The following is a 25,218-nucleotide window of genomic DNA, read 5'->3' as shown; positions in this document are numbered from 1 at the left end:
TTATTGCATTGCATATTTATTTCTCCAAATAAATTAACAGAGAAACCAAATACTAAAATTACATTGATTGTTTAAACATTCCATAAACTATTTTTTCTTTAAAGAAATTGTGCTAGGTACAGGCACCTGTCGCATGCCAGGCAACATTAGATGCTGTGTGTTTCAAAGGACACGGTTATACACAACCTCTTGTCCACAGACTTCACTGTAATAATATCAGCCTCTTCCCAATCATCAGTCTTTTTGATAGGACAGGTTTGCAGCTTTTACATCCCTGAGCTGGCTAATGCTGCATATACTTCATTCATTTACAGGAATCGATAGTATCTGCATTTCATAAGCACATTTAGAAACTAATGGCTCTGGCTTTTAACAAGCAAAAGTGATGTTGTGGTTACCTGTTGATGACCAACTCAGAAAAGGAAATCATTGAAAGGTTATCACATAAAAGAAGATGAAGCAAACCATATAAATATTCTGTCTGGATCAAATTTTGCCATCTAAGATGGTACGAGTGATTTGACTGCCTTATGGACTTGAGAAAGATCCCTGCACTTATGACCCAAGATAAAGTTAATTTTGTTGATTTTTGTATCTTGCCCTCTAGCAATCCTCAAACATTTCTTAAAACCTATAGGCCAAAAGAATTAAAGCTCCAGTTACGCATATTTTCGTCGGTGTCCCAGGAGAGCCTATGCTTAGTAGACATGCTCAGAGTATGCATAGCACCTCATAGCAAAAGAGGTATCCTCACAGCTAGGAATACTTTTATCCAGAAGTACAGCTGGAAGGATTGTCATCTTAAGCAACAAAAAAATTAATTTTTTTTAACACCTGCAATGTAGAGGGCATAGACCTTCGCCTACCAGAGTTTCAAATCCTCATCTCTGAATACATTGCTGCGACCACTTAGGAGTTTGTTGCTTTGAGGGGGCAGGAAGTGAAAGGTAAACCCTGACTTGTACCCTCCCAAGCATGGCAGCTGGGCAGTCTCATGAAAAACATGAAACAGAAAAAGAGAAGATGAGCTCTTTAGTCATAAAACCAGACCTTCTGCCTGCAAAAAGTGACTGGTGTCCAAGCCCCACTTCAGAGACTATAGCATGCATGCCCCACTCAATACTTACTGTAGCATTCAACCATTCAAGAACCGGGGCAGGCTGCACGCCACACAAGTACCCTACTGAATGAGAGGAATTATGTTCCCTCTCTGTGACTCAATGCATCTTATGGTTTCCTGATTTTTGATTAAACTGATCGGGGCATTTTTTTTTTGTGTGAGCCGTGTGAACATTTATCGGCTGGGATGGAATAGCGGTGACCACACAGCAAGGGCAGAACAAAACAAGGAAGCGGCACCGCTGTGAACATGGCGTGAGAGAGTTGCGCAACCGCTGACCCCTGCCCTGGAAGCCAGCAGTCCTGCTGGGCCTGACCGACAAAATTTGCTTCCATTACTTGGTCCGCATCCAGCAGCACAAGGGCTGCTACGGGCAGACAAGAGTGCAGGGTTACGCCAACAGCCCAGCCGCCCGGGGAGACGCCGAACGCCCGCCTGGGAGGCGCGGGCAGGTCGGCACGGCCTGCCGCTCCTGCTCGCCCACCGCGGGGCTCCGTCTCCCCGCTGCTGCTGCTTCAACCGGGGCTGAGGGACAGGTCCGTCTGCTGGGCCAACGGTCGCCCGCCGCGAGCACCACCGGCCCAACGACTAACGGCCGCGCCGAGAAGCGCCGTTGGCGGCGCGCGAACCCCCGCCCTGTCACAGACCGGGGCCTGGGTGTGGGTCTGTGTGGAATGGCGGAACCTGGAAACACCCGTAACTATCGAGGTTTTCCGCCATCGCAGGGCGCCCAACGTCCCCCCCTCTACTTAAGGAGCACTTCCCATCGCTGCCACCGGGGAATAAGCGCTTAGGGCTGCAGCAGCCGCCAACAGGAAGTCGCTCTCCGCGCACTTCGAGAACGGGCCGGCCTTACGCCCCTCCAGCATCTTACGCCCCGCCCGGCGCCTTCCGCTCGCCCCATCTCCACCGTCGGCAGCGCGGGGCGGGGGCCGCCGGCGCATGCGCAGCCGCGCGGGGCTTCCGGTAACGGTGCGGGCGCCGGTCGTGCGGAGGGACGGATGGACGGCGAAGCGGTGGCGGCGGTTGTTGGTGTGTGGCGCGCGGCTGTAGCGGCGTTGCTGCCCTGCCTGCTGGTCGCGCTGCCCCTACGCTGCGCAGGTGGGTCTCGGTAGAGCGGGCAGGGCAGGGCGAGGCGCGGCGCGGCACCGCGGCGGCGGCTGGGGGCTGGTGCGGTGGCCGTTATAGAATGGTTCGGGTTAGAAGGGACCTTAAAGATCATCTAGTTCCAACCCCCTGCCATGGGCAGGGACACCTCCCACTAGACCAGGCTGCTCAAAGCCCCATCCAGCCTGGCCTTGAACACCTCCAGGGATGGGGCATCCACAACTTCCCTGGGAAACCTGTTCCAATGTCTCACCACCCTCACAGGAAAGAATTTCTTCCTAATATCTAATCTAAATCTACCCTCTTTCAGTTTAAAACTCTTACCCCTCATCCTATCACTATGCTCCCTGACAAAGAGTCCCTCTCCAACTCTCCTGTCGGCTCCTTTAGGTACTGGAAGGCCACTATAAGGTCTCCCTGGAGCCTTCTTTCTCCAGGCTGAACAACCCCAATTCTCTCAGCAGAGGTGCTCCAGCCCTCTCATCATCCTTGTGGCCCTCTGCTGGACCTGTTCCAACAGGTCCGTGTCCTTCTTGTGGGGCCCTGGAGCTGGACACAGTGCTCCAGGTGGGTTTTAATGAGAGTGGAGGGTCAGGAGAGTGGAGAGGAGAGGGTCAGAATCACCTCCCTGGACCTGCTGACCACGCTTCTTTTGACGCGGCCCAGGATGTGGTTGACTTCAAGGGGGAGTTTGGGGTCTGTGCCCCCAGCAGCTGCCCCGTCAAGGCGTGTCGCTTGTGTGTGCCTCTTCTTACATCCGTATGCAGTAAGAAACAACTATTGCATGAAACGTTTTTCAAGGGGGAGGTATTGTGCAGCCCAGATAAGGTGTAAATTACCATACTGTATATTTACAGGACATTGTGACATGCAACAGAGAGTATATGTGCTAAGCTAGTTTGGATAATGAAAATATAGCCATGGGCTAGTGGGTGCATGCTGCTTCTGATGCCACCTAAACTCTTGAATTCTGTGTAAGATTGTGTTGTTCTAGTTTGGTATACCAAAAAGAAGACTAGAGAGAGGCTGTTTTCAGGGGTCCACACTTTGCATTCGGGCAGAGAAGTAGCTCTGGCACCTCTTCTCTTTCTTTGTTGTCTTTCAGCCATTTGGTTTCTTGGTGTATTCTTTGTGCATCAGCCTGAAATTCCATCCCAAAACTGGAAGCACTGTGATGATGCATCTACTTTGATTAACCCACACATGTTACAGCAAAGTACTAACATGCCACATGCTACTTCCAGAGTTAGAAGAAATTGTTCTGCTACAGTGACCTCGTGCCTTCTGCCTTCTCTAGAGCACCTTTCTGCCTGTGGAACCAATACCAGTTGGTGTGTGTTTGGTTGTGGCTTTGTTGTTTTGTTTTTTTTCAATATCACGTATAACAGGCCTCCTTTCCTTCCTATGCTGAAAGGTTGGGGTAAAGTTTCCATTGATTCTACCACATACTTAATGTGATAAGCAGTGAGCCATTATGTATTCGTAATGGGATTTCCCCTTCAGTGTCTCATGAGGGAGTGTATTTCTGGCATGCTAAGACTGCTTTCTTCTGCTGTTTAATGGCTTTTATTATTCCGTAATGTTATATAATGGTTATTCTTTTTAACCATAATTTATTGAAAATATTAATTAAAATATTATAAATTAAGTAGTGATGTTTGTTTATTAGAACAGTTTTGTATTTATTTTAGTTCGTTAAAATCTGACAGAGGAAGGAAGATAGGCAATTGTGCTGAAAGCTTTTCTTGTCTTCAGTCTCTTCTTTCCATAACAGTCTAATCTATTATAATGTTGTCCTCAGCACCAAAGTGTTTTTTTGCTTTAAGTGAAGAAACTTGAATTAATTTTATATGTCTGTCTTTTAATTGCCAGTAAAATAAACCAGGAAGAAGTCTTGATTTTTTTGGATATTACCTTGCATATCTGCTTTCTATCTAGATCACAAAATTTCACTGGTAATTAAATGTTACTGAGTTTACTCCTTCATTCCTGGATTGCTGTTCATTGGGATTTAAGAAATCATCTTAGGGAAGAAAACACAAAACACTTACTGGAAATGGGGATTGTCATGTGAAAGAATGGATGGGTGGATCATCTATGCATGTCTGTAGTATTGAGAACAAATGTCATGTTGAATCAACCTGAATTTCTGCTATTCTAAAGTAAAAGGCTCCAATTGCATGTATTTTGGCTTAGTATTGCTGTTGAATCTATATTGTATACTAACCTCTTAAGCACACTGGAAAAAATAATTATGTTAAACTGCTTCAGTGTGATTTTTCTAGCTCATTAGAATTTTTTTATAGTTCACTGTCAAGAGGGAAGGGTGTATCAAGTGGGGACCTGTTTATAATCTGTGTGATAGAACAGTGTAAGCTTATTAAATCCACATATAACTAAGAGGAAGGAGCTCATAGTTGTTTTGAAAAGCAGGTGTAGAATCAAGATATGTCCTGACAAACTGGAGAGATACTCCAGAGAAAAGTACAGTGGTATTGAAAAAGGATGAGTGCAAGTCTGTGTACTTAGGCAAATAGAGGATGACAAAGGATGGTCTAAATACAAGTTGGGTTTTTTTTTTAAAAAAAGGGCAATGTTACTGTCCTTTGTAATTTATGTGTATAAGTTTAAGTACTATGTTATAGAAAATCCCAAAAGTATTGGGGCACAGCAGTGCTAATTAGAATGAAGAAGGAGGTTATGTCCTCTGTCTTGTAAGCTAGACTTCCATTTATTAATCTCAGCTGGAGTATTGTTATTTTCCAAAGTATGCTGTTTCAAGCAAGTTCAGCCATTTGGAGAGAATACCAAAGAGAACAATCACAGTCATTCAGAAAGCTAGAAAATTTGGCTTAAAACGAAAACTAAAAGAATTCTTGCTGCCATTAATTTTTTTTTCCTCATCGTTAGTAATGTTTAACATGGTTTTCAAATGCATCTGACATAAAGAGTAATGTGCTTTAATATTCATAGACAAAAAGTACATGGGCTAAATGTGCTTAGAGGAGATGTAGGTTAGACTTTGGGTTTTGCAGTCTGTAAATGCTCTGTTGTCCATATACTATGAACATCAACTAAGCAAGCATCCTTGCTGTAACGAAACTTGGATCTGTTCTGCAAAGATCCAGACCTCCGATAGAGTGTGCTAGGAAATCTGGTTTGGGAGTTCCTTGCTTTTGATTTACAGAAAGCTTTCTCTAATGGTAAGGATAGCAAAATATTTCAGGAGATTGGAGGCCTGTAAAAGTAGACTATACAGTGGTGGAAACCATAGGACTTCTCTACGCAGACATCTGATGACGGACATAGAATTGGCCACCTGTTTTCACCAATGTGAAACACAGGTGATCTTGCAAGGTTTCTTCCGGCTCAGCTTCCGTGTTTCTAGGATATGAATGGGTGATTAGGAAGTGTTAAAATGTGAGTTGGTGATCATTAACTTTTACAAATTCCAACCAAAGACACTTCTTAGGGTATAAAATCATAGTAGACTCTCTGATTATATCCTGCTTCTTACCTGCAACAGGAGATGGAGTGAACAGATGGAATTGCATAGTTATGACCCTGGAACCCTCAATAAAAAGGTATTTGAATTTGGATAAGAAATTTGATTTCCTGGTGAAGATAGTTTGAATTATCAGGGTTTGCTGTCAGGACTGGGAGATCCTTCTGAAGCAATAATCTGGTTTTCTGACCAGGGCTAGGAGGAAAGTCCCTAATCAAGCTTGAGATGCATCTACAAAGAGAGTAGTGGGTTTTTTCAGGTGTTTTTTGCTGTTGTGTTTTATACCAGATGAAGCCAAAACACTGTCTAGTCCAGTTTTCATCTACAGCAGTGGTTAGTAGGGGAGTAGGAAAGAATAAAAGAGGAAGTATGTGGTGACACTTCACAACGTGGTTTTACAGCAGTCTGTAGCATCAAGACTTTGTATTTGACTCTGAGTTCATAAGTCAGATAAGAGTTGAGCATTCACAGAGCCCTAGGGGAAGGAATTCCACAAACTGACTAAGCATTCAGTGAAGCAGCAGTTTCATTTGTTTGCTTAGGGCAGAGTGGCGCTTGTTTTGTTGCTTCTGGCTTTGTGTTAAGAAGACAGCAAACAATCTTTTGCCACTTGCATTCCTCATGCCACTCATTAGGTGTCTGTAGATCTGTCTTATCCTCCCCTTGGTCTCCTCTTCAGGCTGAAGAATCATAGTCTGATTCCTCCCAGGACAGAAGCTGTTCCATACCTTGGATTGTCCTAGTCACTCTTATCTCCCTTATTCTGTCCTGCTATCTGCTTATGAGAATGGGTGCTCTAGAGCTGCACACGGTGCTGAAGATACGTGTATAATAAATTTATATTATGACATTAAGCTTTCTATTTTACTCCCTTAATTCTCTATCAATTTCTAACTTTTTTCCCCCTTTTTGGCTCTTGCTGAGCACTGACCGCAAGTGCTCACACACGTACATTCTTGTTGAACATAACACTGAACGACTTTCTGAAAATTCCCTGAAAACTATAGGGTCTTCCCTGAGTAATTGGAACAAGTTACTTTTAACCCTGTAGTGGATTTTAAGTTAATTTTACAGATGATATCTCTGAACAGCATGTTTCTGTTTATTAAAGTTCTGTGAAGGCTATCACGTGCCGCTGAAAACAGCTCTTAATGCCTTCTTTCAGCAGTTTGTAAGGAGGATTACAAAAAGGGTAAATATCAAGATGGTCAAACATGCATGAGTAAGTTCTTTGAGAAAGAGGTGGTCAAATCTGAGACTTGTGACAGTCATTTTCTGTGCCTTTAACCAAAGCTGTTCTGGAATAAATCCCTTCTAGTTCACTGTGTGTTCTTACTCCATGACTGGAATACTGTATCTTCTCCCGAATGTCAGAATCCAGAGCTGTATTTTTATAATATTGTTTGTATCCAGGGGGAGGATATGATTATTTGCCGTGGTATTTACCAGCTTTAGAAAAAGCTGGCCTAGCTCAAAACATTGGCTGGATGTCTTGTTACATCAGCATGTTTTTTGTAACCTGGGGAGAAAGTATTTCTGGTTAGAAAATGAATATTGAAATGATTTTGGGTTTGCTTCCAGATTTCCTTTTTCCTATCCGACCTCAAATGGAAAAGGTCTAATAAGAATTATTGTAAAGCTTCATGTTACATATAAAATAGGGATTTGAAAATGTGGGGAAAATACTCTGGAAATGCAGTGAACATTTGATTTTTTACCCAACACAAAAATAATAGTCTTAACATGTAGTAGCATTTTTTAATCAGCATTGGAGCTCTGTAGGTGCAATGTGGTTCTCAGCTAATACTATGTTATCTAATGCTACCTTCTTAGGTTTTTTCCAAGGTTCTGTGTTGTTCAGGGTAAAAAAAATCTACCTGGGGAATCTCCTGTTGTAAAGACTTCTGTTTAGTGCTGCCATGGCAGGTTTTTAAACCTGGTATGTGTGCTGCTAGAGAGCTGAGGAAATTGTATCTCTCTTTCTGTCTGCTTTAGGAGGCTATTCAAATGTAAGCAGTTGAACTACGTTCCAAAAAGATGGTTTGAAACAAGTTTTCTGTCATACCATTTATTGAGGTCTTTTACAAATAAATATTTAAACAGAGACTGAGAGTATGAATGATATTTTTTACGTCTCTGCAAATATGTGAATACATGTATTTACAGGGAAAAGCATTACTGTGCACTTTGGATGTGAAAGTTACCAATCTGTTGATGGTTCTTTAGAACTGAAATTGAAAGTGTTACGCACTTAAATAATCTTGCACTGGGTCGTAAAGCAATGAATGTTACAAAGTAAGATTATAACGTTCAATCTCTCAATTACGATAGGTGGTGATATTCTTCAAACAAATTATTACTTCCTTTTTTTCTCTGGGAGGCTCTGACTGGCTTATACTTTCTATGGCAATAGGAGAGTTGTGCTGAGGTTTTTTGCATATTTTTTTTTAATTATTATTAAAAGCTAGTGGAACTCTTTTGTTCCAGGCTTATTGATTCTTAAATTTAATGCACACATTCTCTGATAAAGCAAAAATGATGTTTTCCCATGAAGTGAGTATTTTCTTTGTGAAGGGATATAAATATTCAAAATGGCTATTATTTGCCAAAATCTGAAATAGCTGCCTTTGTTATCATAAGCTTTTTGGCTGAACTTTAGCCATCTATTGGATAAATATCTGAAAAAGAGTTAGTTATTTCCTTTCCTTTCTTATTTTCTGATGATCAAATGTAGCTTGGTATTCTCTGGGCTTATTTTAGTCTGTCAGTTTTAGAAGAGTAACAAATTAATGCGTTGTGGAAATAAATTCTGTTGTGGGTTCTATGAGGATTTATTGAATTATTTTCCTTTCAAGTTTTATGCTTTCAGGAGTTATTGCCAAAAGTCAGTAGTATAAGGATAAAAGTTTCACTCTGTTCTCCAAAAGGATTTTGCAGACTTCATTTTATAGATTGCTTTCCCACTCACATTTCCTTTTTATAAAGAGAAATGGGTCGTCATGTAAAATATGAAATAGTTTTTGCAACGAAGAGCCACTTTTAATCAAATTCAGGATAACCCTTTAGATGTGCAAACAGACTTTGATTGCCCAGGTGAAATAGGATGTGTTTGTTCTGATTTCTTCCTAATATAATCAAATATTAGACTGACATCAAAAAGCTATTTTAGAGTGATGGTCACCAACATATGTTTTTAGAAGTTGTAGCCATTGGAAAGTGATTAATAGTGTAACACAGAACTGGTTAAAATAGAAAGTCCAGACAGAGAGGTGTGTGGTGATTTTATTTTTTTATATTTTTTTTTTTTTCCTCACATGTTAGAAGTTGTAAGTACATTCTTAGTCAGAGGTGTGCAGTGCCTAAATAGTACATAGCCTGGGTTGTAAAAGATATTTTGTATAGGATAACAAGGCAGAAGGACTTAGGTGGAGTTTAAGCTCTGTAAATCTGGATATATGTGCTTAGTTGGTGGTTTTGGTATAATTCTAGTGACTTCTGCCTGAGGTTTTCTCAGTTCATGCATGTTCCCCATGCCTTCATGCCGTTTCCTTTTGCTCTGTAAGCCACAGTCTGGTTTGGTTTCTAGTACTGGAAAACCTTCAGTCCAAACTTTTGCCCCTGACTGAAAATTTTTAGCCTCACTACTTTGAAGCAGTGCCATAGACTGGTGTGATGTAATTCATAGCAAAACATACCTTATAAATAGCTAGATAAATCTCAATTTTCATTAAGTATCAGAATAACTCCTTCTCCCACAGCACTGTTGCTCTCATCTGTCCTCTGATACCTGAATTGCATACTAAATGGGGCACCTAGGACTCTGCATATCTCAAAGTTAATGGTAAAGAAGTCTTATTTAGGAAGTGGAATATAAGGTAATTATGAGGCAGTTGGGGGTTTTTTAATGATTCTTTTTGAAAGGTGGAAAATAAAGAGGAGAGAGAGCTATCCTGCAGATGATTCTAGCATGCATGCATCCCTCCTGTTGGCAATCTGCCTCTTAAGCCTTTGCTTCTCATGGTCTGGTACCTCCCTTGGTGTTATGGACATACTTATATGTGTCCTGAGACTTAGCACTTGCCCTCCGTGAGTCATTTTATGCACTGTTCTTTGTGTAAAAGAAAACACGGGATTACGGTGAGCAAGATACAAGATCTGATGTGTGATGACGCTTCACTGAAAGGGATTTATGTTCAATATGTTGAATTTATGGCAGTAACACATGATATAAGACAAGCTTGCTATGCTCAGTCTGTTCTGCAATTGTGAAATAACAGCATTATGTCAATCCCTTGGCACTTTGCAGCTGAGACCCAGATGTTGGATCCAACTAATAAGATACTGGTTTAAAAGCGTTCAGACTGCTTATAATGAATTCATGACGGTGAACACAGGCCTTGAATGTTACAACTGTATAAACATTTTTTAAAGGGGTGTCAGAAGAAAGACTAAGCACAGGCGAAAGAGCTGCGTGGTCAAATAGGCAAAGGAGCTACTTGATGCCATAGCTCCTGAGCTATATATTGAAGTGCCATTTGAGTAGTGCGGGGTTTTCTTAACTCTTACATTTACTGTTATTTCATTTCACTATAGCTCTCCACTTTTGTTAAAAAAAAAAAAAAAAGTTATTCTTAAATTATGTACAAGTTATTTATGCTAGTCTTTACATACCTTTATGTTACTTTCTTGTAGGCCAAACTAATCTGAAGAGTCCACAGGATATTCAGGTCTATGTTGTAAATACAAATTTTACTCTAAGGTGGAAGTACACTGGGAATGACACCAATGTAACATTTTCAGCAGAATACCAGTGGTAAGTATAATTTTATTCTGAGCCAGAAATATCTGGTTCTTATGTGTGTAGACGAGCATATTAATTAATTACTATGCTTCTTGATACTGCCATGTAAAACTTCTAGAGACTTCTTGAAATCCAGAAAATAGAGGCCAGGAAGATTAAGTCTTGAAATGAAGTGGAATCCTAGTATTCTCCTTCATTTGTTTAATTCATATGTAAAATTAGATTGTTCACTCATAACGACGTCTTATAAATGCAGAACACACTTGTTAGTAATGCTTAATACTATGGTAGTTCATTGAGAAGATTAACCGGTGCACTTAGAAATGTAGTATTTAATTTTTTTTTATTCTCTGTTTTGTTTTTTTAATTAAGCTACATTGTGGCCACACACACACAGAATTTGAGAGAATTTTCAGTGTAGTTTTGAGTAATTTGCCAATGTTTATGAATCCTGATTTCTCATCTGCAAATTTTAATCACCAAATGAAACACTTTAATTTTTGTTCTTAAATATTTGCCTGTTTTTCATTAATTGTTTCATATACCAATACTTATGCATGCATATACATACACGTTTGGTATTTTGTGGCACTCTCCTGACAAGTAAATATTAAAAAACACTTCTAAGATAAAATCACTTAAGTTCTTGATTTTAGGATTTCCTAGTGTATGATTTTGGATTTAAAAAAAAAGCTTACCTTCTTCAATGTGATGAGAAATAGCTGTTTTGAAAATAGTTTTAATTTAAGAACATAATACTGTTCTGAAGGATAAGATAAGAGCTGAGGATAAACAATTACTACTTCAAGTCTGTGCCTCTTTTTTTTTTTTTTGGTCAGGACTTTTTTAATCTCTATATGAAATGTCTCTTTCTTAAATAAGGAATGGATATCTGTTAACTCACAAGAAAAACAGCTTCTCTAAAGCTAATTATTCCAACACTTTTTGCTGAACTCCAGTTTTCTCCTTAGTGTTTCGCTCTTCCCCTAATCTACATTCCTCACTAATGTTAGAATTGGGGTTATTTGCAGCTTTTATGCTCTTTTAACAACTTCTTGCCATCAAGACTTTTACATTTCTTCCTATGAATTATAAATCATTGCCAGACTAGGATCATGTATTAAGGATATAATTCTGGATTTTGACAGTTCTTTGATGCTGTTTTCTGACACTGTGTGTTTACATGGTGACTAAAAGAAACTGGTGTCAGACTTTGCAGACTGATAATTAACCTTTGGTAATAAGGCTAACCTAATAAATTAATAGATTAAATTAATGAATTAAATGGCAATATGAATTCCAGGGTAGGTAAGTAGATAACACTCATTACACTGGTGCTGGTGATAAAACAGCATTAAATGGTGTGACATTTATTAGCATTAAGAAGAAAAGGAAAAAGAATCTCAAGACTTAAATTGTGTATTGGTTTTATTTTGGGGATGTTTTCTTTCTTACAGGTTTGAAGACTTTATGACAGATGGAACAGAATGGAAGGAGTTGCCTGGGTGTCAAAAAGTTACTCACATGGAATGTGACTTTTCCTCAGCAATAACCGAATACTATGATAAACATCACGTGCGTTTAAGGACCGAAAGAAGGGAAGAAGTGTCTCCATGGTCTAGCATTTTTGAAATGACTCCGTATGATATAGGTATGAGCTCCATATATATTGTAACTCTTTTAGTAAAATGTCCTTCAGCACATTATTGTGGAAAAATTGTGTGTGGTTTCCATTGCTCATAACATGAGCTAGTGGTTTTCTCAACATAATATAAGGTATTTGCAGGTCACGGAATGTTATTATTCTTCTTTTTCTGGAAAGGGGAAAGTATTCTGAGTGATGCTGGTTTTCTGGCAGAATTTTTTGTCACACTCTAGTTTTCTAGATTTCAGAAAAATCCTTTTTGACAGTGGATGTTTCTGGAAGTTTTCTTCTGACCTTGTGGCTTTCCAGTATACAGTATAATATGGTACTGAAGCCTTCTCTCAATGTTGTATTGATTTCCTTGAGCTAGGTTTCTTGGCTTGCGTGTTTTAGAATAACTTCTAATGATTCTTCACTGCAGATTCTGGAAAACGTTCACCAGTAATATTGCATTTTAACTCTGCTGTTTTTAGAATCGGGTAACAGTGGTTGGTTGTTAGGTTAGATTTCTGTTAGGTACTGCCCAAGATTCATGCAAACTAAGATCCTATAGGCAATTACTGTGATCTTGTTTCTGCCTCAAAAGAATTACAAATAAGATACTATAGGCAGTTATTGTGGTTTTATTAATGTGAATGACTTTTTTGGTGCTTTTTTTTCTTTAAGCAGTCATGGTTGACTCTTTTTCTTATAATATTTGCAGCTCAGATCAGTGCCCCAGGAATAGAGTTGCAGTCCATAAATGGAGTTATAAAAATTAAGATTTCTCCTCCAGAAGCAAATCAGGTCCAAAAAATGTGGATAGATGATACAAGTTTTAAATATAATCTAGTTATCTGGGAAAATTCATCAAATGCAGAGGTATGATCACTGTTCTGTTTTTGTTGTGCTTTTTTTAATTTTTAGCTTTAACATAACTGTCAGAGATGTGCTTTAATTGCTTCATGCTCTAAAATGTAATTGGTTAAATATGTAACTGTGTATAACTGTTTCTATAAGGTTTAAAAGTTGGGAGGGGGTGTTTTCTTCATTTTTTTTGGTTTTGTTTTTGTTAGAGGATTGTATTAGATGTTTTGTGGTGAAGAGTTTGTATTTCTGTTAAATGCTGGAGCCACTTTCCAATGCATGAGGAAGAAGGTGAAACCCTCTCAGGTGTGTTGGAGCAGGAGCCACCTTTAGCCGGCAGGAACAGGGAGGGGAAAGAGTTCAAGGCAGTGGGAAGAAGCATTTACAGTAAGGCGTAGATATAGGGGAGGGGAGAGGTAAGAGGCTAACTTGATCTTGCTGAGACCATGTAGCTTGACTACAGCTGTCAGTACGCTGTCCTGTGTCATTAATTAAATTCTTCGTTTTTATACTGTAGGCTGGGGCTTTTATGGATTCTTTTGAGGTCTTGTAATTGTGGACTGGTTTCCAAGCCATAATGTGCATCTCGCACAGCAGATATAGCTATTCTGTAAAGACCAAGGTAGAAATAGCTTTTCTTTTTTTTTTATCCTTTTAGGGGAATGGGTGCCAGCTAGATTAGGGTAGGAATTGAAGAGGTATCTGTGTTCATTTGGAAGACCTAGTGATAATCGTTACACATCAAAGCGGGGGGGGAAAAAAAGCTTTAAGTTAAGTACAAGCTGTGTACGAAGGTCAGTCACTGAAAAGTCTGGTAAACCAGAAGCAGGGAGGTAGCAGGAGAGGGAGGGGCGAGTGTTCATTCAATGAATGTACTATTAATATAAATGTACTATTTCTCTCTTGAGTATGTGCAGAGTATTTTGTGGTGAGTTATGTGTTGTGTAGAGCAGTACTGCAACCCCTCCCCACTTTCCTGTGTTAAAGGAGCATGACATGTTCCTTCCTCTTGATCACATGGATAAGTTGGAAACTTCCCTTAGCATTTATTCAGCTCATATATTGTCCTTCATTCCCTATTTTAGCATTTTTGATGGCATATTTATATAAATGGTCCGAAACCTGGGGAAGAAAAAAGATATTTAAAAAAAAATAATCAGCTCATCAGGAAGAACAGTTATCTTCATATGCTGTTTATAATTGTTTCTTACAGTTGAGAAATCAAAGTATTTTTCCTACTGACATAATTGATGGTCTTGCACCAGACACTACTTACTGTTTGAAAGTTCAAGCAACTTACCCTTCAGAAGCTAAAGAAGGCTTATTCAGTCCCATTCATTGTGTAAAAACTACTCGTAAAGGTACAGAGTAAAATTGTTTTATCTTAAAAATGATTCCTCAAGTTTAAACTGTTGGAAAGTAAATTGTTCTAAAGCAATAGAAATATGCAGAAATGCCAAGTTCCTACTCACATTTTCTATTTTTAAATCAATATAAAATATGTCACCTATCAATATTAGAGTTTTAATAGTACATAGGGGTTTTTGCTCTGAGGCAAATTCTGTCCATTCATTTTGATTGCAAAAACTACTTTCTGTATTCTGGAAAACTGGCTATTTTTGAACTTATGACTTTGAATTGGGAGGAAAGGGATGTGTGTAGGTAAAACAAAAGCTTTTTGTATAGTTGGCATTAAATTAATGCGTATAAAGTTGAGCTAAGCTTAAAAAAAATATTGGTTTTATGCAGGCCTTGGTTAATTTATTATTACAGATTCTGAAGAATGACTTTGTGGCAGTTTGCCACTAGTTGCATGTTTTGCATGTCTAAATTTAAATTCTTTTATGTGCTGTTCAGTTGTCAGATTAAGTACTTTTAAATGTTTATTTCAGGAAAAAAGTAACTGTGGGAATGTAGAAAGTCAAAACATTCAATTGAACGAATAATACATCAGAATTACTTTACGTTTACGCATGTATATTTTACACTTTTTTTCTCGAGTTATTGCTGAACTAGTTTATTTCCACTAATCTCAACACTTCTGTACTTGGGTTTTTCTAAATTGATTTTTAAGAGATTTCTTTTTCACTAAAGGCTTAATATGCTGTATATATCACAGACTTCAATTTGCCATCTTTGTAATGAAAACAGGCAATTTTTTTAATTATTCAAAGTGTACAATGACCATTTACATGAAAATAGCCCATTCAGTGAGAAATTGCTGTACATAATATAAAGCTTTTCGTTAGCTGTGGATTTCCTTTTCTTTTCATGTTGAGCAGCAAATGTCCTATTCTGTGCAACAAACGTGAGCATTCTTGCTTTGAATATGAAATTTCATCTGCATTGGAATAATTGGTATAAACAACATGTGAGCTACAATGTACAGTATCTCGGGTAAGTTAAATGATTTATATATCTCTGTTTAAACATGTTATGTCATTCTAAATGCCATCCATTGTATTCTGCAAGTAGTTATTAGAAGCTGAAGTGAAATACTTGGCTAAAGGGGCTTAATGTATTCCTTGAAACATTGGGTACCTCATCTGGATATCTGTGGCTTTTAAAAGGATTTCATGTAACATCATATCCTAGAATTTCAGGACACTAGGCTTCTTTTAAGAGTGTTAAATACCTGATGAAATGGACTACTAAATATGTGCTAAGTACTGTTTTTTAAAAAATGTGGAGTTTTCATTGCTTTGTATCTCTTTGAATGTGAAGAAATCAGAGGACTAGAAGTGAGCAAAAATGCAGGCTTTCAAGGTTTCAGTTGTCAACTTGATTAATTCTGGTCAGATCCCAACAGGAGAAAACGCCATCGTGCCTATAAACCTGTATCTTAATATCTAGTTGTCACACAAGTATTGTGACCAGCATCTAAATGAAGAGGAGAGATACCCCGAGCTTTTTTATTTTTTTTAATTTTTTTGGCATGACAGAAAAATAATTGACTTAATAGAACTATATGAAAAATCTTAATCTGGATTTTAAAAATTTCTAAAACCGATACATAATTTTTCTATTGAGGCTTGATTAAATCACTAATTTATATTTCCTGATACAGTTAACTTCATTGTTTCAGTTACAAATGAAAAAACAATATTCTGAATATGAGAAATTTCTAAGAGGCCCGCTCTTCCAAAAATAAACACCGCCCCCCCACTACGTAGCACAAGTGAACATGCTTTTTTTTTTTTTAGAGTTCAAGGACCTCACATCAAAAACTATTAAAATATCTCTTGCAGTGCATATCTAAAGAAACTTTATGATGATTACTCAACGAAGTGGCTCAATGTACCCGGATGTGAAAACATCACTGATACACAATGCAATTTGTCATCTATCATCACTACTGTTTCTGGAATTTTTTATCTTCGTGTGCAGGCCACGAATGAATATAATAAATCATGTTTGTCTAATGAAGTAAAAGTAGATCCTCTGGTAACAAGTAAGCAAATGTGTTTTCTTAAATTTTCATTTCTCAACAAACACATACCTAATGCTATTACATACCAAAAGAAACTTGCTAGATTAATGAAACTGAATACGTAGTTCCCCTACAGAAACTGTGTTGGTAATCCTGGCCCCATCAAGTTAAACAGGAATTTTTCCACGGTCTTCTCTGTTCATCATAACCAGTATTTCTCTATGTTTAAATCCTGTCACTTGCTTTACAAAATTAAACCACAAAGCATTATATGGCATTTTATAATCTGACTGCATACTACATTAATCACTATGTGATGTTGTAGTAGAAATATCCCTAGTCTGACTTGCTGTTGACAGGGAGCACTTCTTGATATCTCAGAAAAACGATGCCAAAGTCAAATAACTTCAGAATCCACTGCCTCTATTTTCTTGTGTGTCTACTTACATGTCCTCCTCTATACCCCTGCACAGTGCACCCCTGAATTTTGTGCTGAAGCAGTATTACATTGACATACAACCCTGAAGATTTTCATGAAAATGATAGTGACATCTAAGTCAAAAATATGTAACACTCTCCAGAGTGAAATTGTAGTAATTTTTATCTTTGTTGCACTTTTTCGATTTTGTGAGAAATGTGACATTACTAAAATGTTTGACTTCAAAAAAGTTATCAGTCATAAACCTCAAGAAATGTTTATCTAATATGTAGGGTAATATTCCATTGCCTTCCACATTGAAGTGGAATCAATATCTGTTCTATATGTCAGCTTTCCCTTGTCCAAGCTCTTGGTAATTAGATAATTCTTTAATAAGATAACAGTGACCTAGGTAAATAATTCAACAAAAGAAAACAAAAACTGTAATTCTTCTCACTTTTCAACTATAACTGTGAAAGAAGGTATATGTGAAAAAGAAGGCCCGTATCCTGATGAGATTAGGAACTGTTCAGTAGTTTCACTTTAACTTGCACAGAGTTAATTACCGTCTGTGTATTTCATGTCACTGAAATTTGCAGAAGCAACATATGAATGTGGAAAGAAAAAATAATTGAAATATTCCTTAGGACTCAAGATTCTGAATAAAGCTATTAGTCAAGTTAGACTTTTAAGTATATGTTTCTTTAAAATTGTCATAGATTTAAACTACACTATTTTAGGCAATATTTTTATTTGAATTCTTTCAATCTTATTGTTAACTTTTTTTTTTTAAATGTCTTAAGATGAAATTGGCCCTCCTGGTGTAAAGGTGGACATCAGTGATGTTTTGCTTCATATCCAGATTTATCCTCCAGGAGGATCTGAAAGTGAAGTCATGAGTAACCATTATGACTTGTCTTACCGGGTTCTGTATTGGAAGAATTCATCGAATAATGAGGTATGAACTAGATAAATACTTAAAACAGTATATAAAATTTGTTATGATTTTAGTACTGAGTTTGAGTTCTCCTCAAGAAGCTTATTTTCAAAAGAGGTACATTATCAATCACGCAATCAATTTGTTGGTGGTTTTTTTTCTGAAAGATTCTTTTAAAAAATCTGATCAAGATGGCTTTTATCACGAAGTAATTGAGATTTTAATCTTTTTCCATTGATGTGTCTGTATACAACAATTTGCAGAACTGCACCGAAACGGCACACTTCTGAAGTTTGTAGGGTTCTTCTGCCCTCTTTCTTACAGGATGACTCTGTGCACTGTTTTAATTAAGGTAGCTTCTGGCCCCTCAGATCCTTTTCTTTCTGTATTTGCAGTTTTATAGCTACATGTATCATAAAACAATGCAGTCTTTCATGGTTTTTAGCTCACATTTTACTGTATCTTTCCATATTGTTTAGATGCTCCTTATAGTAAAATTTCAGTAATCGGTAAATGTGTATGTGTAAATGCATGGAAGAAGAGAAGAAAACAAACTGCAACATGAAGAAGTTTCATTTTGCACACAGGTTTGAATTGCAAAATTTCAGTGTGGTGAAAGCAGTTGGTTCTTGTCGATGAGTGTTTCCTGAATGTGCTCGCTTAGGAGAGAGTTGTGTGGGTTTTTTATTTTATTTAATCAAGTGCAGAATGGTGTCTGACTTCTTACAGAATTACTTCTTTGGCAGAGGCCAAAATTCTAATCTGTTTAAGAGTGACTCTTGTACTATTGTGTGCATCTTATTCCTTCAATTTTTCTTTTTCAGGAGGAAATCAAAATGAAAGAGATAAAACAAACAATAGGAACAATCTCTGATCTAGCACCCTCAACTTTGTACTGTGTGAAAGTACAAGCATTCTCAAAAGCTTACAACAAAAGCAGTCATTTCAGCAAAGAGGAATGCATCAAAACACCTGGAGGTAGGAAGAGCTTGGGAATTGTTATGCCACTGGGAGTGAAATTGTTAACCCTTCAGGGGCCTTTACAGGTCTCCGAAGTTAAAAAAATACTTGCAGCATGGCTTAATGGCCTCGCAGAGTTAGCACCTAGTTGGGCAGAGATCCGTATCAGCAGTCTGTCACGTTGCTGCTCTGTGTTCTCTCCTATAGCTAAACTAATAAACTGCTTCTGTTCTGACTTGGTCAAAATTACGTTCTGGTTATTCCATGAATAACCAGAAATTTTTAAATTATCTCGGGTTAATAACTATAATGATTGTGAATTGAATTTAGTTCTGTACAATGACTTGTTAATAGGCAAGGTTTAATTTCCAGTACATTTAAGATATTTTTAGTAGGGTGCAAGGAATCACTAAGTGTTATGTTTTCAAGAATATTTTACCTTTGAAATTGTCTTAATTCTTCTGTGAGTGAATTAAACTTTAAAAAATCCTGTGATAAAGCGTGAGGAGACAAATCATCAGACTCATCATAGCTGAAAACTCACTTTTAAGCAAAAGGAGAATATGTTTGTAGGTGGATTATACTCAGAATGTAAGAGTGAGTTATCTGTTGAATTTAATTTGGCCAGTTGTCTTCTATTAACAGGCTGTAACACTAGAGAAATTACTAAGTATCCAAACTGACTTAGAGCTAAGAAAATGTAATAATAGTAATGCTACTTTCTCACATCTTAAGCTTTAAGGATTCATTTATATTGTAGTTCTCACTGCTTTGTCTTTATCAAGCCTAAAAAGAAACAAATGCTACCTTTTTACCTTTGTAGGAGAAATTCTTTTATCTATTTTACTAGTTAGTTATTAGTCTTCCCCATATCCTTCTATTATAATAAGCCTACTTAAAACCAAGCAGTCCATTCAAGACTCTGTATTGAGAGACATGCAGTCATACAGATTACTTCCCTGTACTTCCCATACGTTCTTATGTCCCAGTGTGGAAATCTTTCATTCCTTGATCTTTCATACTAACTGGAAATAGAGATAAAAAGACCTGATTGTCTCATCTTCATTTTTTTAAAGTGTCTTCTGGTATGTATTATTTTTAGTAGGGTCAAAGTCCCTTTGGTTTGTTTGTTTGTTAGAGATCATGCCAGAAAATAATTTGCAAAGGAGAAGAGAGGAGGGGAGCCTAAGGAAGCTTGCAAGGCTCTTGAACTTAAGCACTGAATAGTTTATGACTGTACAGATAAAAGGTTTCTTTGACTAAAATATTTTACTATCAAAAGCTGGATTCCGTTACTAAACTCCTTCTACTATAAGGTCCCAATCTTAAGTCCTGGAACTGAGCCTGGCCTGTTGAAGGTTTTCCACAGTTTCTGGATTAATACAGGAATGCAGGACCATACTTACAGAATGGTTTAGGTTGGAAGGGACCTTCAACGATCATCTAGTCCAACCCCCTTGCCATGGGCAGGGACATCTCTCACTAGATCAGGTTGCTCAAGGTGCCATCCAACCTGACTTTGAACACTTCCAGGGATGGGGCAGCCACAACTTCTCTGAGCAACCTGTTCCAGTGTCTCACCACCCTCATTGTAGAGAATTTCTTCCTTATGTCCAATCTAAACCTACCCTCTTCCAGTTTAAAACTGTTGCCCCTTGTCCTGTCACTACAGGGTTTAGGAAAAAGTCTGTCTGTCTTATAAGCCCCTGTTAAATATTGAAAGGCTGCAATAAGCTGTCCCCGGAGCTTTCTCTTCTCCAAGCTGAACCCCAACTCTCTCAGCCTTTCTTCCTAGGAGAGATGTTCTACTCATCTGACTATTTTTGTGGCCCTGCTCTGGAGTACTGTAGCAGGTCTATGTCTGTCTTGTGCTGGAGGCCACACAGCTGGATGCAATACTCCAGATGGGGTCTCATGACAGCGGAGTAGAGGGGCAGAATCACCTCCCTCCAACTGCTGGCCACTTCTTTTTATGCAGCCCAGGATACAATTGGCTTTCTGGGCTGTATGCGCACATTGCTGGCTCATGTCCAATTTTTCATGCACCAGTACCCCCAAGTCCTTCTCAGCAGGGCTCCTCTCAATCCCTTCATCCCCCAGCCTGTATTGATACTAAGGACTGCCCCAGCCCAAGTGCAGGTCCTTGTGCTTGGCCTTGTCGAACTTCATGAGGTTCATATCAGCTCACTCCTCAAGCCTGTCAGGGTCCCTCTGGATGGTGTCTCTTCCTTCAAGCTAATCAACTGCACTGCTGCGCTTGACATCGTCAAGTTGATAACACCATGTTTGAGCATTGAAGTGAAACTCAACTTGCCTTTCTGTACTGACAAAGTAAAATCTTCTGCTGAGCTAGCGTCTAGACTACCAGTGTGGAAAATAACTGGAATAGCCTTAAGATTGATTTCTTACTCAGATAAACATCGAAAGGAATAGATGCTCACTGGAAGATCCTTGTTCTCTCTGTTGGCTGTGTTGTAGTCATTTGAAGCTTACGATTGGAGTTCCTCTTCTGTCCAAGCAATCATTTGGATGCTTTTGGGCCCCTGAAGACCCTGCACGTCTAGGCACTGTAATCATCTCCTGGCTAAATAACCATGGGCCAGCTTCACTGTAGTAACTGCCCATTCTTACTCCCGTATCTCTGCCTTTTTAAAGGAGAGAGCTCTGTCGATTACATATTATGTTCCTTGGGGTTAGATGCTGTACACAGGCAATAGTGCAATAGGTTTGCATGCATCAAGTGCTTCATGGTAGCTATTTATGTGTAGCCTTTTTGTCTTGCTGTCAAATAGTGATATATAACTAGAATATAACTGGGAATAACTGGATCTTGGTTCTGATCCTGCCTGCAAATGCTTCTGTTCTTATATTGGATAAATACTTTGTGCTGTGTTTTTAATATAAAAACTATTTAAGATATGGGAATGGCATAATTTTTGTAATGATCATCATGCCTGTGTATAGTACTGTAGAAATGTGAAATTTTATGATAAATACTGTAGCAGATTTGGAGATAAATCTGTTCTTTAATCTTTGTAGTTTATGAAGAGCTAGACTGAATGGTTTTTATTCACTTTTTTAGATGAAATTTTACCTCTGACCATTTTAGCAACATTTGTAACTGCCCTGATTGCTGTCTTGCTTGTGGCTGCACCGCTTGTTTTTGCCCTGTATCAAGCCTACAATAAAATCAAATATGTGTTCTTTCCATCATGCCAGCCTCCTTTGAACATAGAGGTAAGATAAGACTTACATCTGCTTAATAAATGAGAAAATTATTTTTAGAAAAACGAACAGAAAATATAATGAAAAAGTGTTTATTTGTTATCCTGTGGTCTTATGGGTATGCCAAGATTAATTGTATAAGTTTTAACAAAGTGCAGGAATTCCTATGGAAAAAATGGGTAGTATCAATTTCTAGAATTCTGCAATTAGCAAATATTTTAAATGTTATGGGTTTTTTCTTCTGTCTGTGTGAAAGTGTTGCTAACGATCCTTCATCCAATTTGATAACGTGCTTTTGCCCTGCTATGTGAGACCAGAAATGTTTTCCCGTTGTGTTATCTGGAAGAGCATGCTCTAGCCTTTTTGCCATCCTTTAAAACTCAGAGGAGGCAAAAATGCAAGCCTAATCTTTAGAGGAAGTTTTGCTGGAGCAGGCAGCAAATGCTTCTACCATGTCCTGACCTAGCGGCCTGGATGGTCTCAAAAAGGGCAGATGTTGTCCAGTTTCCAGCTCAGCTTGGCACAGGTAATACTTAGTAGGGATCCTGTTCTGGAATGAACAGGATAACACATTAAGTGTAGGTATATTTTGAAATGTAGCAAGAACTGCCTTTCACTGTGCTTTCTTCTGTGTCTCTTAGAACATTGATGTTAAGCAGTGCATGGCCTTCCTAACGTGTGTCATCTTCTCACTGAAGCTCCTAGTATATGTAGTGTACGAAGCTTTCTGAATAAAGTTGTCATTTAAAACCAGTCTCGTAATTTACAAGGGCTAACCTCTGACCGTAACTTATTTGTAAGACAATATTTTATCTGGTTTGTTTGGTATAATACTGGTAACATAATTAGTGCAATGCATATTTAGAGCCTTTTGTCGTGGATTTGATATAAATGACCACTTCAGAGAACGGTTATAAAGCATGCAGGATAGACAGCAGTGCACTATCGAGAGCTGCATAAGGCTTGGTATCCTGCTGCCACAGCTCGCTTTCTCTTTCTTCTTTCTAACTTTGCTTTATGACTGATGGTGATTTGTAGACTTTGTCATCCCTGTGCTACCACATGATATTTGAAAGTGTTCTTGTGTGGACTCATGAGGCCATAATCAATGAAATACTGCAATTGTACAGATGATTGACAACTATGAGCATAGCAAGAGTTAAAATTAATGTTAGTGTCATTCTTTAGTGTTTAATTATATGAATGCAGCTAAGCTTCATCCTAACTCTGAATTTGTGAATTAGGGAAACAAATTAGGGAAACAAAAAGCATGTTATAGGTAGAAAACCTCATGATGCTACTGAACACTATAAATCAGATTTGTACAGCAGTGGTGTTAAGCAGAATCATTATTTAGGTATTATATAGGAATGTTCATCTCCTTCTTTTCTGCTTCTCTTTTTGCAGGGTTTTGGAGGACAGCTCTTTGACAGTCCTTGTCTGTCAACTACAGAAGAACCAATAGAAAATTGTTCTATAATTGAGACTATCATCACAGAAGAACTAAATCAAATTGATTTTAAAGACTACAAACATTCTAAACAGAGCAGTCGAGATTCAGGGAATTATTCTAACGATGACGATACTTCAGGGAGCAAAGTGTCGGAAGAAACGCTAGAAAAGGAAATAGTATAACTTTTGAGAAAATAAAATTCATATATGGGACTGTCAATGTAATAAACACTTAAAACTTTTTTATTATGAAAGTTGCAGCCTAAGGAAGACAGTGTGACTTTGGGATCTTTGTCTTCAAGTTTCCAAATCTGCACTTTGTTAGTGGAAAGTTACATACCCTCTCTGCTGCAAGCTGACTGAAGTTAAAACAGTTGACTCCTCGTACCTTACACCACCGTGACTTTTCATCGTATGATAAAAAGAATACCATGTGCATACAGAGGAGCAGAATCTGTACGCTTTTTATACTTGAACCTGATAACCTCAGGGAAAGCCTACTCTGTTCTACAAGAAGAGCTGCTCGCTGTCTTAGAGGTTTGTCTTGAATGCCAGTGTACTGTGACAGAAAGCCTTACATTCCAGTGTTGAATCTTACAGTGTTTACACAGGCAGAAGGGAAGTGATGCCAGATACAATTTTAAATACTCTTCTGATATTCTCTTTCAACCCCCTTAGGGGCAGTGCTTTTTGTTTCAGCGGGTCCAGAGCGAAAGATGCAAAGAGACAACAGTAGCCTCAGTGAGGCTCCTCTGAGCCTCGTTGGAGAATTCTTTGTGGCCGTGGCTGCCGGATGCTCCCAATGCTCACTTGCCTGTTCGTGTATCTGTGTCCCTGTGTCAGGGTGCTCTTCTCCTACAGCAACTACGGGGAGGGGAAGAGGCAAGAAGGAGGTCTGCTTCACTTTACTATAAAGAAGAATTTCATAGTGGAAGCTCTTTGTAAATAGAGGTTGGGTCAAATTGTTTTGCACTGCATTTAGGATAAAAAGCAACAAATGTACATTGTAAGAAGAAACTAAATAATATTGTTTACTTTAATGACAAGGCATGTTAAGAGGTGTATTCTTGATTACTTTTTTCCCCCATGGCTAAATAACCAGAAGTGTAAAATATTTACTTCTAATTGAATTGTATTTAGAAATGTGAATCGCTTTTAACAAGGAAGAAATTTATTTCTGTAATTAGAAGGACCCAGGTTGAATTTAGAAAATGCCTTTTAACAAATGGTGAAGATGCTTGTCATTCAGAGCTTTTTTTTCAGCTTAATCTCATTTTGCCAGCAGACTTTTCTTTGTATAAGGATACGCTGCAATAATGTTTCAATTTGTGTGCCACTTTATTCTTACGACATCTTTTTTAAAGACGCTTATTTTTTTATGAAGAAATTGATTTAGACTAAACTGGTTTTGAGCTTTGTGGCCTGTTGTTTATTGTAACAAGCAACCATTGGTGTTTATATATAATTTTTTTAATTTTGATGATGAGGTCTAATTTTATAAATTTTATGTCCCTATGTTCATTGAAGAACACAATAAATTTTGCACATTTACTTCTCAGTCCCTTTCTTGGTTCCGTGTATTTCTTGATGTAGTGATATTGAAGCTACACCATGGAGCATATGCCACGAGTCTTCAGTTACTGTCCTTCCTAAAAAACCCAATGTGAAGCATATCATATATAAATTTAATTAGCACTTACATGGGAGTGGTGCATGATTTAGACAAACTGGAAAGAAAGTGCTAATTTATTTTCTGAATTGAGGCTTAAAAT

The 25,218-nt window shown here is 38.2% G+C and overlaps 1 protein-coding gene across 1 annotated transcript; it reads left to right on the top strand.

Moving 5' to 3' along the window:
* Positions 1-1,555: 1,555 nt before the first annotated feature.
* Positions 1,556-25,007, top strand: IFNAR1 (interferon alpha and beta receptor subunit 1). Its single transcript, XM_054221807.1, has 11 exons — positions 1,556-2,221; positions 10,425-10,545; positions 11,991-12,184; positions 12,882-13,039; positions 14,238-14,385; positions 15,307-15,421; positions 16,273-16,475; positions 17,676-17,830; positions 18,634-18,787; positions 21,852-22,006; positions 23,402-25,007. The coding sequence occupies exons 1-11, from the start codon at positions 2,122-2,124 to the stop codon at positions 23,627-23,629; spliced, it is 1,731 nt and encodes a 576-aa protein (XP_054077782.1). The 5' UTR covers positions 1,556-2,121; the 3' UTR covers positions 23,630-25,007.
* Positions 25,008-25,218: the final 211 nt, after the last annotated feature.

The sequence above is a fragment of the Rissa tridactyla genome, chromosome 1 (assembly GCF_028500815.1).
Source record: "Rissa tridactyla isolate bRisTri1 chromosome 1, bRisTri1.patW.cur.20221130, whole genome shotgun sequence".
NCBI lineage: Eukaryota > Metazoa > Chordata > Aves > Charadriiformes > Laridae > Rissa > Rissa tridactyla.
Note: the sequence above shows the minus strand (reverse complement) of the source record. Positions and strands in the feature narration are given on the sequence as shown.

What these genes read in the sequence shown, in the direction of transcription:
- IFNAR1 (XM_054221807.1), top strand. Translation starts at nt 2,122, where the DNA reads ATGGACGGCGAAGCGGTGGCGGCGGTTGTTGGTGTGTGGCGCGCGGCT. An exon ending in GCTGCCCCTACGCTGCGCAG is followed by an intron (nt 2,222 to 10,424) that starts GTGGGTCTCGGT and finishes ACTTTCTTGTAG; the next exon opens with GCCAAACTAATCTGAAGAGT. An exon ending in TACAATGTACAGTATCTCGG is followed by an intron (nt 15,422 to 16,272) that starts GTAAGTTAAATG and finishes TATCTCTTGCAG; the next exon opens with TGCATATCTAAAGAAACTTT.